Here is a 16,519-nt window from a genome sequence, read left to right as displayed (position 1 = left end):
TCCAGCCAGTGCTTTGGCTGAAGCGTCCCCCGGAAAATGACCAGAATGTACATGTCCACCGCCTGAGGCCCATAGCAAGATGTAGAAGGCATTGGCTGCTGTGGCATGTTAAGGTCCAGCTCCATTGGTAGGACGAGAGGAGACGAAAGCTCTGTCTCCATGGGGTCGACCCGCGGTGTCGTGATGACACTCACTGGCAGCTGCCTTGGACGTGTTGTTCTTGGGATCTGTGAATCTGGGGGAAAAAAGATACGGAAGGATCATTGTGCACATGACAGTGGCAGATTTGATTGTCATGGCAGCGCTGTAGTTCATCTGGGTCTGAAATGAGCTACAGGCATGCACCAGTTCTACACTCCTGGAAATGGAAAAAAGAACACATTGACACCGGTGTGTCAGACCTACCATACTTGCTCCAGACACTGCGAGAGGGCTGTACAAGAAATGATCACACGCACAGCACAGCGGACACACCAGGAACCGCGGTGTTGGCCGTCGAATGGCGCTAGCTGCGCAGAATTTGTGCACCCCTGCCATCAGTGTCAGCCAGTTTGCCGTGGCATACGGAGCTCCATCGCAGTCTTTAACACTGGTAGCATGCCGCGACAGCGTGGACGTGAACCGTATGTGCAGTTGACGGACTTTGAGCGAGGGCGTATAGTGGGCATGCAGGAGGCCGGGTGGACGTACCGCCGAATTGCTCAACACGTGGGGCGTGAGGTCTCCACAGTACATCGATGTTGTCGCCAGTGGTCGGCGGAAGGTGCACGTGCTCGTCGACCTGGGACTGGACCGCAGCGATGCACGGATGTACGCCAAGACCATAGGATCCTACGCAGTGCCGTAGGGGACCGCACCGCCACTTCCCAGCAAATTAGGGACACTGTTGCTCCTGGGGTATCGGCGTGGACCATTCGCAACCGTCTCCATGAAGCTGGGCTATGGTCCCGCACACCATTAGGCCGTCTTCCGCTCACGCCCCAACATCGTGCAGCCCGCCTCCAGTGGTGTCGCGACAGGCGTGAATGGAGGGACGAATGGAGACGTGTCATCTTCAGCGATGAGAGTCACTTCTGCCTTGGTGCCAATGATGGTCGTATACGTGTTTGGCGCCGTGCAGGTGAGCGCCACAATCAGGACTGCATACGACCGAGGTACACAGGGCCAACACCCGGCATCATGGTGTGAGGAGCGATCTCCTACACTGGCCGTACACCTCTGGTGATCGTCGAGGGGACACTGAATAGTGCATGGTACATCCAAACCGTCATCGAACCCATCGTTCTACCATTCCTAGACTGGCAAGGGAACTTGCTGTTCCAACAGGACAGTGCACGTCCGCATGTATCCCGTGCCACCCAACGTGCTCTAGAAGGTGTAAGTCAACTACCCTGGCCAGCAAGATCTCCGGATGTGTCCCCCATTGAGCATGTTTGGGACTGGATGAAGCGTCGTCTCACGCGGTCAGCATGTCCAGCACGAACGCTGGTCCAACTGAGGCGCCAGGTGGAAATGGCATGGCAAGCCATTCCACAGGACTACATCCAGCATCTCTACGATCGTCTCCATGGGAGAATAGCAGCTTGCATTGCTGCGAAAGCTGGATATACACTGTACTAGTGCCGACATTGTGCATGCTCTGTTGCCTGTGTCTATGTGCCTGTGGTTCTGTCAGTGTGATCATGTGATGTATCTGACCCCAGGAATGTGTCAATAAAGTTTCACCTTCCTGGGACAATGAATTCACGATGTTCTTATTTCAATTTCCAGGAGTGTATAAAGGATCTCGTCTTGGAATCACAGAATACTGCCGCTAAAAATCCAAAAAAACACAATATCATGCAGTTTGTAGCGATACTTGTGGCCATCCTTTGGCGCTGGATGCTGAAGAGGGTGGATCAGGTGGAGCAGTGTCAAGTGGCAGCGGCCTTGAAGCAGTTCCACCTGTGATGGTCCAGCTTGTGGATGCAAATGATAAGAGATGAGAAACAGTTTCAATGCTTGATCCCTAGTGTGTGCAGTGCAAAGTTTAGCCATGTGCTGCTGGAAGGTTCTGACAAAACATTCTGCTTTGCCATTTGACTGTGGATGGAACGGTGCTCTAGTTAGATGCTGTATGCCATTGCATTCACAGAATGTTTCAAATTCATTTGACGAGAACTGAGGGTCGTTGTCCGACACTATGACTTCAGGCAAACCTTCGAGGCAAAATATAGAGGACATTACGTAAATTGTGCTATGTGATGTTGTTGAATTCATTGGCACGGCAAAAGGAAACTTGCTATAAGAGTCAACCACAATCAACCAATGAGTGTTCCAAAAAGGTCCCGCAAAGTCTATGTGAACACGTTGCCAAGATGATTGTGACTCAGGCCGAGAATTTTTGTGGTGGAGTGATTTTCCACACATGTGTGACACTGTGATGTCATCTGTCATATTTGGGTCCATACCCTGCCAAGTACAGTATCGACATGCTGTTTCGCACGAACATTCGCCCAGTGTCCTTGGTGAAGTAACTGGAACACTTCTTTTTGCAAAGCTTTGGGGATCAAAACACGACTGCCCACTGTCATTTTGAACAAGAATCACACCTTGCTGTATAGTGAGGCTATTCTGACGTGCAAAGTATTGGCATACTACACTATGCAATGAGCAAGGCCAAGATGTGCAAATGTATTTTAGCTAAATGTTCAAATTGGAATCGGCTTCCATGGCCTGTGCAATTTTCCTATATTTCAGAGGAAAGGATTGAAGCAATTCAGAGTCCTGAGCATTGATGTGACAACAAGGTGCAGCAGAAGCATCAAAGTCCATTGTCAGGGCCAATTGGAAGATGTGAAAATATGTCCACATTACCATGTTGAGCTGTCAGACGATACACAATCTCGTACTGGTATTGAGATAACAACAAATCCCATCTTTGCAATTTTTGGGCAGTTCATACAAGAACCGGCTTCATTGGATGAAACAAGGACTGCAGTGGCTTGTGATCCGTTACTAAGTAGAATTTTCTGGCATACAAATAGTGGTGGAATTTGGTGACACCATACACAATAGCCAACGCCTTTTTCTCTCTTTGTGAATAGTTACACTGAGCTTTGGATAACACTTTTGATGCAAAACCTATAGGCCTGGCTTTATCACCAATTCTGTGTGAAAGCACTGCACTGATTCCATAAGAGGAAGTGTCAACTTGCAACACAGCTGGTTTGGCAGGATCAGAGTGAACCAAGCATCGATCACTGAGCAATGCACCTTAAAGCTTTTGAAAAGCTTCTTGGCAGTCATCTGTTAAAACAAAGGGGTCATTGTGGTGATGCAATGGAGCTGCAATTTGTGCAGTATTCAGTATGAATCGAATATAATAGTTCATTTTCCCTAAGACTGATTGCAATTTGGTGACATTGTGAGGAACTGGCAGTTCACGTATGGCTAACAAATGTGAATGAAGAGGATTTACACCTTGACTGCTCATGACATGACCAAGATACTGCAACTCAGGTTTAAAAAAAAAAATCACACATTTGACCAGGCTACATGTTAGTCTTGCATCAGGTAACACACGAAACAAAGCATTCAAATTTGCAATGTGTTCTTCAGGTGTATGCCCTGCAATGACATTATCGTCCAAATAGTTTGAACAGTTTGGTATATGAGCAATCAGCTGTTCCAAATACCGTTGGAAAATGGCAGGTGTGGAAGCACTGCCAAAAGCAAACACAAATATTTAAACAAGCCCAAATGAATTCACAACACACGCTTTTTGAGATTCTTCATCTTGTGGTATTTGAAGATAAGAGTCGTGCAAATCAATTTTTGAAGAGTATTGACCAGTGCTTAATCTGTCTGTAAGATCACCTGGGTGTGGCAAAGGATAAGAATCAATCACGGTTTGTGGCTCGACTGTAGACCTAAAGTCAACACAGCTGCGAATGCGACCTGAAGATTTGGGGAGCAAAACCAGTGGGCTTGTCCATTGACTAGCTTGTATGGGCACAATAGCTCTGCTATCTTGCAATTCTTTAAGTTCAGCAGGAGTTTTGTCTCATAATGCAATGGGAGCAGTTCTGGCCCAGCAAAATTTCAGCTGAGCATTGTCTTTCATAGTGATATGTGCAACAAAATTGTTAGCATTGCCTAAACCTTCAGAAAAAAGTTCAAGGAATTCTTTCAACAAGTGAACTTCATTGTCTTTTGCATTGAATGCAGTCACAGACAGCATATTGTCATGAATGTGAAAACCAAACAAATCAAATGAATCAAGGCCAAATATGTTATCACAATCGCATAATTGTAGCTCAGTGAAAATTACAGGCAGGCAAAGTGCATTTTCCAAGAACAGGAATGTCTTGTCCGTTGTAAGCCATCAGATGCGTGCTAGTCTTAGACAGGCATGGGGAGCCTAACATTCATGAGTGTTACAATTCAGCAATGTAACTGAGGTACCCATGTCAAACTGAAATTTCACATGGTTTCCACAAATATGCAAATGAACAAAAAGTTTGTTGGACTGGCGTAGCACTGAAGAAACTGTTTGCTTCCTAATTTTGCTAATGCCGGCAGCGCACTTTGAGTACATGGCATTGATTACATGGGCTAGATTTTTGTGAGTGGGCAGCATTCTTATGTTTGTTCCATTGCAAACATATGGATTGTACATGTCCTTCCTTGCCACAAGCGTAACACTGTGCTTGTTGAGATAGGCAGTCTTGGTGTTAGTGTCGTTAATAGCACAGAGGGCATGACTTCATTCTGTTTGCCTGTGTAGCTGCCTGGTTAGAGAACTGTTGACACAGCATGGAAAACTGTTTATGCAGCATGTCACATGCAAGTTTCTGCTGCCTACTGGGCCAGTCGCGAACAAGGGACGACTCAACCAAACAAATTGGTGGCTGCTCATATTTATCGGCTGACACAGCTCCTGAATTGTACTGATGTAGTATTTGCACTACATGCTGAAATGATGAATGTGACTGTTTCAAAATTTGTATTCTATATCTGACATCAGGTACATTGTACACAATCGCATCACGCAACATAACATCTGACAAAATAACATCTTAATATAAAGCACCATAGCACATTTGAATTTGTATTTCCTCGTCATACCCTGCAAATCTGTTACCCACTCACAATAAGTTTGTTCTGACATTTTCTTGCAAGTAAAGAATTGGTACCTAGCTGCTAACACATTCACTTTTTGGTAATAATAGTTAGTTAGGGAATCTACAACCTGTTCATAGGAAAGTTCATTCGGAGTGGCATTTGGGAATAATTTCTAAGTGAAGCAAAACACTACACTTCCTACTGCTGACAAAAAATAATGGAGTTTCACAGTACCTGGTACATTGTGAACAATTACGTGGGCTTTGAACTGTTGCAACCACACGAGACATTTCTCTTGTTGTTCATTAAACTGGCGAAAAGGTGGTATGGCACTCCGGGCTACTGTAGGTGCCTGCTGCATTGTACTGGTGGCTTGAGTGGTGAGTAGCTGCTGTATATTACTTATTACAGTTGTGATTTGTTGACTCTGTAACTGAAACATCTGTGTTAGCTGCACTGCATCTATCACTTGCAGCTGAGGCGCCTGAACAGGGGGTGGGATATGTGGGTTGTTCATTGTAAGAGAGACAAATGCAATAAACAGACAACACAAGCAGTAAAAATAAGAACAAAAGCAAAGAAAATTTCCGCAACACACACCTGAAAACACTGATTAGCAAAAACACTATAAGAGACACTATTAAAGCAAGTAAACACACCCCTGCAAAGAAAAGCCAATGTAGAATTATGGTGCCAGCGAAACACAAAAGTAGCTGGGCTCTAGGTTCTTCACAATACTCGTCAATGTTGTATCCTGCCTAGTTGTCAAAGATGGGGGTGTCTAAGAAACCTGCTTTTTGGATTGCTAGACAAAAATTCAAGCAAATCATGTTAAAGTGTTTTGTCATGAAATGAATCAATAACAATACTTAACTCTGAGAAATATATGTATATGTGTCACAAGCAAAGGGCGAAATGCTATACAATCAGTGTCTTCAGTATATCGATTCCAATACAAGTGAAGTAATACAATGGATGCTTCTATCCAGATCGTTGGTCTTGACACTTCTGTAGAAATTGTAGAACTGAGCCATGACAAGTCAGTGTGGCGCTTATGTCCTTTTCACCAAGAGGCTGCTGCCATCGCATTGTCGTCCTGGAGAGGGGCCAGTCAGCGTACAATAGTCTGTCACCATCTCACAGCCCTCCCTGCTCTAATGTTTCTGACTGGCATGCCAGGGCTTGACTTTATGCTGGAACACTCTCCATGTAGGATATTAAAGACAAAAAAATTTTTATGTTGTGAAAACAACTTATTTCATTTCAGTATAAAAAAACTGTCATGAATGGAACTTTGCAGCATTTCATAAAAAAAAGATCCGCCTTTCAAATGCAATAAATTGATCTAAATTCATTGCAATAGACCTTGTTACATAAAATGCAGAAGAATTGTGAAAATATGCGACCTCAGCCAGTTGAACAACATGCTAGCAGCCCAGTCCTCAAAGTGTTAATATATGCGTCTGTCAATACAAGAGGAATACCTTCATCACAATACCATTTTAGGTTCCATAGCAGAATATTATGATGCAGGCAATCAAATGACCACCAAAATATTGGAAAATGCCAATACGATAATTTTTATGCTTAGTTTTGCCAGGACCGATAGGTTGTGAGATAATATATTGCTTGTGCTGAACAGAAGGTTTTACAGAAACCAAACTGAGCTGCAGTTAAAAGGTTATTGTCAGGATGAGGGTTCAGTATTCTATTATAAGCTGTCTTAATCATAACCTATTCAAGTATTGCACAGTGATTTTTCCTACTTACCTGAGTCTCCACATGCTGCCAAGTCATGAAAACTTGGCAGCCACAGGATGACAATTCTTGATTGTACAACTTGTTGCCTCTAGGAGTGCTCTGCCTGCTACCCAAATTGAGCTATCCTTGGTATGCCAACTTTTATGAGTTGCTCTGACAGCACAGTGACAATTACTCCACTTAATTTATTGTTTACATAGTGGCTGTGTTAATTGTAAGTAGCAACCCATCTTCCTGTTTCAAACGACTATCTCTTTCCAGACAACTCAATCAATTTTCATTCGAAATGTGCGTCAATCAGCACTGCAACAAAGTCAGCATGCGTTCTTATCATAAAATTTGTTAAACATAACATACTGTGTCTGTGAAGAATGACTTCAAAGTGTATGCAGCTGTAAATTCCACATTTAAATTTAGTAGTCAGCTATTAGCTACATTCTTGTAGCACATAAATTTCACAAAGATTTGCCAGCTGCGGACAAAAAAAAATAAAAATAAAAATAAAAAAAATTAGAAATATTTGTCATGTGAAAAAATCTGAGTTGCATTTATCAGCATATTTTCAGTCATTAAATAAATTAATCATAAGTTGTATTTCTGTACACACATATTCATATCAACATTTCTTAACAAATAAATAAAATTAATAAAAATATGAGAATCATTATGTTCATAGGAGAATAAGAGTAAGAAAATATTAAACATTCTTCAGCAAGACCCTCAATATGGGTCTGGACAAGGTGAGCAGAGCTTCACTCGTAAAGCTGTTTTATCAAAACAACAGCAATAGTGCTACTGCTCTTCACAAGTATTGATGCATTAAAAGAATACAGAGAGGTCGTCTTTCCACAGTGGGGTTGAAGGACATGATTCAGAAGTTTGAATTAACCGACGATTTGAGAAGTGCTCCTGGGAGAGGCCGACAGCCAGTTGCACCACAAATTGTTGAAGAAGTTACTGTTTCCATGGCTGGGAATGTTGGATGCACTGTCTGATCCTCAAGCAGTGCATGAGATCGGTCATGACAACTAAACATTCCAAGTTACACTGCTCAAAATGTGCTGCGAACAACTGTGAAATATGAGGGCAAATCAGAAAGTCTTTGCCCTCTTTTTTGATTAACCAAAGTAAGGAACGTACAGGTAGTGACAAATATACATCCTATTCTACGTACCTTATGCAATTTTTCCACATGGCCCCCACTCTGGTTCACACATTTGTCCCATTGCAGCACTAAGTTTGAGATGCCCCTGCAGCAGAATCCATCTGGCTGACCGTGGGAACCACCGTCAGACTGCTGTCGTGGCTTCATTCTTACTTGTGTGTTGCTGTCCTGCCAGTAACTTTTTCAGTGGTCCGAAAACATGGAACTCACTAGGGGCAAGGTCTGGACTATATGGTGGGTCGTCTACAATCTCCCAGTGAAATACCCAGAACTTTCCGGCAGTTCTGATTGCCACAGGTGGTCTCACATTGTTGTGGAGCAGAATCACATTATCCACATTTAGAATCCCTTGGCGCCTTCATCTGATGACAGCTCTCAGACAAAACAGTGTGGAGCAATAACTATCGGCATTGATGGTTGCACCTTTCAGCAGGAGCGGCCCACAGCTATCTCAGAAGGCTATTAACATCACTTTCCCAACAGATGGTGCTGAACAGAATTTTTTTTTTTGTCACAGGCAAACCTGGACGTTTCCACAATATGCTCTGCTGCTTGGATTCTGGCGTCAAATGCAGTATCCACATTTCATCGCCAGTAACAAAACAGCCCAGGAAACCTGCACCTCCTTGAAGTACCATTCCATATGATTCAGTGAAGACAGCATTTGCTTGCCGTTCATTGTGTTATCTGACTACTTAGGCACCTTAAGGACCCGTGACATGTCGTAAGCATTCCCATACAATATGCCAAGCTCCTGGGAAACAACCATGATGTGCACATGCTGATCTGCTTTCACCATTGCATCCACACGGGAAATGTTGTCATCAATCAATGGCATTTGTCAAACTCACAACACTACCACCCCACAGTTCTCAAAGCGAGACAGTTTTCCCCATATGTGGGCTGCATTTCCATCTAGAGCTTTGTGTGTGTTCGTCCCTTGCTCCATAGTAAATGAATCACACTTCGCGGTTCTAATACTGCCATCTTTAACAACTGACAGCAGCACCGTGCGGTGGAGCTATTGCCAAATAAGGCCGGTGTAAACTAAGAAAGGTCCAATGATGGGAATGGGTATGTTGACTTTGGATTTGCAGCCATAATTTGGCTAAAAATGTAAGAGCAAAGATTTTCTGATTTGCCCTTGTAGTATCTGAACAAATGTCCAGGCTGTCAAGGTTACTGATGGTCATAACACTGAGAAATGTTTGTAACCTGGACCATAAATAGTACATAATTGACAAATGATACTCTCTCTTGTGGAAATTAATATGTGTTTATTTCAGTCGTTTATTTGTTATTTCTCTTCTACATCTCATTTCGAATGTTTCCACTAAGTTTCACTGTCCTGTGATCACTCGTTTTTCATGGGAGCCCTCTAAAGTGCAAAAGTTTATTTATAATCATCCTGTATATATAGCCTTTTTTGCTGTACTGATTAATGCCATTCACTACAATAGTGCTGCCTACCCCATCTGATAATTTGTCTATCTTAACCCTCTCAGTCATGAATTATTTTTTTCCTGAAGAAAAAAAAATCATGGCTTTGCTATCCAGTTCTTCGAATTAAATTGTGATTTTTCAAATGTATAAAATATTCCAAGGTGCCCCCCAAGGGGGGATACAACATGTCCCCAAATGAGGACGTAGTGTTCAAGTGGGTGCAGTATAAGTCAGAAAGTAAAAGTATTTTATTATATTTAATTTCAGAGAAATACATAAATTACCCTTAGCTTACTCATTGATTATATACATCAACTATGGTTTTACACTTGTGAAGAATGATAATCAAAGAAACATTTTTTTCCCTATTGAGACATAAGTGAATGTTATGTTTTACACAATAAAATGTGGTTCAGCCTTTGCAACACAGTTTCTTGCACCTGTCAAATGATTTTTGTCACTGTCCACTAGAAGATGCACAACATTGTCCAAAGGAACATCAGTTCTCGATGAACTTCCGCGTTGGCTCGTTTTGAAGTTCTTGAAGACAGTGTTGGACTCTCACAAGTGGGACACTCCCTTTCCTGGCAGCTAGCTTATTTCTTTTTGTCAGTACTTGGGCCACATATGCTCTAAAGTGAAGCAAATCGAGAGTCTTATTTTTAGGAACACCTAATTCTGATACATTTTTCTTGTAATTAATTGATGCATTTACACATGCAATATCAGTTGCATGAGCAAACATCCGAAGCATCCACTTTCGTGATCTGATGACTGTGCAATGAATTGTGATCAGAAAACCTATCTTGTCAACCCCTCCCATATGTTGATTGTAAACTTGAATAATATCTGGCCAGTTGATTTTAACAATTTTCTCCAGACCCTGTAATAAAAAATGCTATTACGAAAAGAAAAACTCATAAAAAAATATCTGAGTAACCCAGGTGAAATAGCCATTAAATTAATTTTATATCGATTTTGAGGTGGGCACACGGCTGTATAGATTTTTTCAGTGCCTAAGTGATAGAATATGTTCCAGGTTGCAAAACTGGGTACAAACTGTCGAAAAATGGCTGTCGAAAATCTTGTTAGGTTTCAAAAGCAGATAACTGCTGTCTTCGGGTGCAAAGCCCGCTAAATGTCCAGTAGGCATGGCTGTCACCCTGCCGTGTCTGGATGCAAAGCACGTGAACAGACATAAGACTTACCTATCTGGACATTCAAAGCTACCTTTCAATTTGTTATGATTAGAATGGATATTTTTCTTATTCAGCTATAAGTTGGCTGCACTGTAACAAATTCGTATGCAACAATAGCTTTCTCGCAGTCAATGAAAAGTCGTTTGGATGGGACAAGTGTGTCGTAATTATCTCAGTGTCACTTACCATGCAGTTAGTGGGCTTTGCATCTAGGCTACTGAGCTTACAATATACGGAATGATACAACATGTCTAACATTACCTCCATCATTATCCTCTTGTTTAAAATTGTTACCAGGATCTTCAGATACATTGTCAATTTCAGATGAATTAAGGAGCTCTATAACTACTTCTTCTGTAAGTGGCCTTCATCTATCTTGGACTCAGGACATTGTGAAATCACTCTAAATCACTATGCTATTACAACTTTTGAAGCGCAATGTCCTCATTTGGAGACATGTATAAAGTTATAAATATGTCACTTACCTTTCGTTCTGAAAGACACCTCTAGTTTTCATCTTCAAGACTGCACCTTTCCACACACACACACACACACACACACACACACACACACACACACACACACACACCTTTCTACACTATACTCATAAGATATTAACTTGCTGATGGGAGATACAAAGATTACTGGGAAGTGCCCGTGTCTGTACACATTCAGTTTTGTTTTGTGGTACCACAGATTGACAGGAGATGTCTACACTGTTCTCAAATAGACTCTTTGCTTGTGATGATATGAGGACAACAATCAAAAATGGTAAAATTTTATGAATTTTAATATACTAAGCATTTATTTAGTATGTCCTTATATGAGGTCGCAATGACTGAAAGGGTTAAGAACAATAAACAGGCCTGTTGTACTTTCTGCTGGCATATCTGATGTTGTTTTACTTCATGTTGAACATTCACTGACCAGTATAGTGTGCTTAGTTGTATAAGTAAAAAGTTCTTTGATAGATTGAGATAGTTGAGAATATAATCTGTACCATCACATCTTATTTATCAGTCAGCAGAGTGGTACAGTGCCAAACATTCACACAAAAAAGTCAATATGCATTGGTCCACCTCTGGCCAATACGCAAGCAGTTGGATTGACTGATAGTTGGTGGCTGTCCTCCTGACAGGTATTGTGCCATCTTCTGTTCATTGGGTGCCATAGATCATCAAAATCCTGACCTGGTTGGAAGGCCCTGCCCATAATGCTCCAAACATTCTCAGTTGGAGAGAGACCTGGTGACCTCACTGGCCAAGGCAGGATTTGGCAAGCATGAAGACAAGAGATCCAGTGACCCTGCCGGCCATCATAGGGTTTGACAAGCATAAAGACAAGCAGAAGAAACACTCACTGTGTGCTGGCAGGCATTGTCTTGGTGAAAAGTAGCCCCAGAATGACATGCCATGAAGGGAAACAAAACAAGGCATAGAATGTAGTCGGTGTACTGCTGTACTGTGTTGTGGGTGCCACAAATTAACAACCAAAGAGAGCCCCAATGACAAGCAAAGATGTGTCTGGAGATGCTCGGAACAGTGGTGGGATACCAACCTGACTGTCACCTGCTATATGGGCCGACAACAAGCAGTAATGGTTTGAGGTACCATTTCTTTTCATAGCAGGACTCCTTTGGTTGTCATCCTCAACATCCTTACAGCACAGCAGTGCTTCGACAGTATTTGATGCCCTGTTTTTTTCTCCTTCGTGGCAAGCCAACCTGGGCTTGCATTTCAGAAAGATAATGCGCTCCCCCCCCCCCCCCCCCCCCCCCTGCAGACGGTGAGAGTTCTAATGTTTGTCTTCGTGCTTGCCAAATCCTACCATGGTCAGCAAGGTTGGCGCATATCTCTCCAATTTTGGACATTTGGTGCATTATGGCAAGGCCCTACAATCAGACCTGGATTTTGATGATCTAAGTTGTCAGTTGGACAGAAGCTGGCATGATATCCCTCAGGGGTACATCCAACAACTCTGTCAATCAATGTCAAGACGAATAACTGCATGCATAGGGGCCAGAGGGTGTATTTAAGAAATTTAGAAAGACAGAATCTGTCTGTTCACCAGCATACACTATTTGCAAGATATTGTGGGTTAATAACTTAAGCTATGTTTCATGTGAGCAGTTTTATCCTGAACACATGATGATTCTTCAGAAAAACTTATTTTGTACATGAACATCATAATGTTCAAGTTTGTATGCCATGGGATCATGAGACAGGTATTAGGGATATTAATTTGTAGTTCTGTGCATCTCTTTATAGACAGAAGTGAACTTGACAAGAGCTACTCATTAAATTTGAGCTAGGAAAGGGCTTAGTTTTGCAGTATTTTCAGTTTAAACTATAAAGGTATACAATCCAAGCCTGATGCTTTGTGCCATACTGATGTTATGGTGTTCGTTTGTTTATTTATTTATTACTTACTTAGCCTAATGAGATTAGTGCCCTAGGGCCATCTAATTACAGCTGACCAGGAACAACACATACTAAAGATATTGCAAAAGCATTCACAGGAATGCTAATGATAATGATGATGATGATGATGATGATGATGATGATTAGTTTCTCAGAGCATTCACACAAGGTAGGCACCGGTGGCAGCACCTACAACGTGCTGACATGAGGAAAGTTTCCAACTGATTTCTCATACACAAACAGCAGTTGACCGGCGTTGCCTGGTGAAACGTTGTTGTGATGCCTTGTGTAAGGAGGAGAAATGCGTACCATCATGTTTACTGGACTCGCATTCGGGAGGACGACAGTTCAATCCCGCGTCCGGCCATCCTGATTTAGGTTTTCTGTGATTTCCCTAAATCGCTCCAGGCAAATGCTGGGATGGTTCCTTTGAAAGGGCACTGCCGATTTCCTTCCCCATCCTTCCCTAATCCAATGAGACCGATGACCTCGCTGTCTGGTCTCCTTCCCCAAACCGATCAACCAACCATCATGTTTCCAACTTTGATAAAGGTTGGATTGTAGCATATCGCGATTGCGGTTTATTGTATCGTGACATTGCTGCTCGCGTTGGTCGAGATCCAATGACTGTTAGCAGAATATGGAATCAGTGGGTTCAGTAGGGTAATGTGGAACGCCGTGCTGGATCCCAACGGCAACAATATACCACCTCTAATAGGTCCATGCTGAGTAAAGCAGTGTGGTATTTGGGTTAATAACAGCTGTACGTTTTTATAGTCTGATGTAATTAATAATGCAAAAAGTACTGCAGATGACAAATTGTATAAAAACATCCATTTAAACTAAAGAAGACAGATGGCAATATGGATAATCATATGTGCTGCTGTATAAAAACATCCATTTAAACTAAAGAAGACAGATGGCAATATGGATAATCATATGTGCTGCTAATAAAAATAAAAATAAACTTACTGATAATAATGTAGCAATAGTGAAATATATATGGTAAAAGAGCAAAATACAGAATTTTTGTTTTGCTGAAGGCAGAACTCTCTGAAATGTATTTATTTTAGTCTTTACATCATTTTAAATCAAATGTAATGGGATACTCTTCTAGACAACTAAATGCTTCAACAGAATATTTTGTCATTGTGGGAGCTCCTGTAGTCAAGTGCATTTGAGCACAACTGAAATCACATTTATTCATCACTGATCCTGTCCAAAAACTTACTGAAGTGGAATGCTGCCCTTAGCTACAAGTAAAATGTTGTAGTTCTCATCTTAGATACTCCTGTGACTCCAAGTGTTATGAAACAAATTTGCAATTGTTCACGTGTTTCATAACAGTTGTATTCGTCACAGTGCCTGTTCCTTTGGACACACAAGCATGTCCAAAGGAACTTTGCATCATAATCAGACTAACACAGGTACTGCAATATTGCATAAAGTGTTATTTCTTCTGTTGGAAACATTCATAATTAGTAGAAAGATTAACAAGTGACTTTACTGATGATTTTTGTCAGTGTTTAGCTTGTTATAACACAGCTCTTTCTGCATATTTTCAGTGTAGCCCATGAAGGTACAGTCATCCTGGCAGGTTTTGCATCCAGAACTGTGCAACAAGTTGCTACTGGTATTCTTTTACCATGTTCTATGAGTCTTGTTGGAATCTCTCTGGGATCATACCGGAAAGCAGATTTAGAAATTTATAGGTATGTATAGTATGCTTAAAAACTAGGTCAGCTATACCTCAAAATTCAACAGAAACCAGTTAGTTTTCTTAGTTATATGACAATTTATTAAGGTCTGTGCTATACAAAAGAGAGGATGACAAAACAACTTGATTTTTTAAAATTTAATTTCATTGTTTGAACATCTTGGATATGCTTCATCAGTTACTACTTGTACACAAGACTACGTACAATACATAACTTATAGTTGGCAAATCCTTGATGATAAATAGGAGAAACAAACTGTAAAATTACTTAACAGGAAAGTGGACATAGTGAAAATGGAAAGGTTCTAAATTTACAATTTTTTCTGGAATATTTAGACATGCATTACATTTGTTATTGTTGGCAGGATTTAGTTTATTCAAAGTTTTTGACATTACTGTGTCGTGGATGGTTGGAGAGAAAACACACAGGTGGCCTGTGTATCAGAATGGTATGAATATTTGTGTTGTTTAAAACAACCTAAATAAGAAAAATAAAAGCAGAATGTTTCTATTAACACAGGCGTATCCAGAGAATGGAGTATGTAAGTTGGAAGGGATCACAGTGGAGCATAAAGCACGTGTGTGTGTATGTGTGTGTGTGTGTGTGTGTGTGTGTGTGTAAGTAAATACAAAATAAAAAATACACATTCCAGACCATCTGTATGTGTAGTTGTTGGTTATGTTTGGAGATAACAGTTTGCCTTTAGCTGTTGAGAGTAGCTGGAGGAGACATATCTATTGTTTGTTTTGTCTGCAAACTTTTAGATTACTCCACCTTTCTCTCTCTCTCTCTCTCTCTCTCTCTCTCTCTCTCTCTCTCTCTCTCTCTCACACACACACACACACACACACACACACACACACACACACACACACACACACACACTTCCCCCTGATTATTTCTTGTCCTCTTGTGCTACCTTATGTCTGTGCACACTTTGTCACCCATCCTTTTTCATGTCTTAAAAATGTAGTTATCTACTTAAATATGTTATATAATTATATTTAGTTCTATTTTAATTTGAAACATTCTGCATTTTCTAATTGTCTTTCAGAACAACTGTCCAAGATGCCATAGACATGTGTGAGCAGGGCTTAACAGCACCTGCAATTTCCAAAATATTTCCCTTAGCAGATGTCAATTCAGCATTTGAATATATGGAGGGGCATGAAACAACAGGCAAAGTGGTGGTGCAGTTAAAAGATGAAGATTAAAGGTGCTGTCTCACTGCTGTAATGAGAGATCTGTCTATGTGATCTGTGCTGTTTTCCTTGTAAATAGTAAAAAGCCTGCTATCATTTTGTAGAAATGTTTCAGTTGCTTTTTTTAAAAAAAAATTAAAAACCCTGTACTGTTCTCTTGGTACTTATTTGTGAATTTCCAGAAGACCTCTGAAAGACAGAGGACGTCTCAAATTACAGAAAGTGTGAGCACTGAACATGAATGTTTAATATTAGAAAACATTGGTACAGTTGTATGAAGAGTGATTTAAAAATATGTGTTGTTGGTAGGTAGGGAGGAGGAATATGAAGGAAGCAAATGCATTCAACAGGGTAAATGTATTGGTTTTACATGGAGCATAAGTGGCAGTCATACAAAAGTGAAGTACAAGTGCAGAAAACAACTGTATTGATCCGAAAATAAGCCGCATGTTTTATCCAAATTTCACCCATGAAAAGTTAGGGTGCAGCTTATATCTGCTACCTT

The 16,519-nt window shown here is 41.2% G+C and overlaps 1 protein-coding gene across 1 annotated transcript in view; it reads left to right on the top strand.

The window, feature by feature from the left end:
* The window catches only part of LOC126297592 (quinone oxidoreductase-like protein 2 homolog), a 43,900-nt gene extending 27,741 nt beyond the window's left edge, over nucleotides 1-16,159 (top strand). Inside the window, exons 5-6 of the mRNA XM_049988567.1 lie at nucleotides 14,660-14,806; nucleotides 15,867-16,159. Coding sequence (XP_049844524.1) covers nucleotides 14,660-14,806; nucleotides 15,867-16,026 — 307 coding nt within the window. The 3' untranslated portion in view covers nucleotides 16,027-16,159. The remainder of the gene's footprint in view (nucleotides 1-14,659; nucleotides 14,807-15,866) is intronic.
* Nucleotides 16,160-16,519: the final 360 nt, after the last annotated feature.

This window comes from Schistocerca gregaria, chromosome X (genome assembly GCF_023897955.1).
Source record: "Schistocerca gregaria isolate iqSchGreg1 chromosome X, iqSchGreg1.2, whole genome shotgun sequence".
Lineage (NCBI taxonomy): Eukaryota > Metazoa > Arthropoda > Insecta > Orthoptera > Acrididae > Schistocerca > Schistocerca gregaria.
The sequence above is the reverse complement of the archived record's forward strand: the minus strand, read 5'-3'. Positions and strand labels throughout refer to the sequence as shown.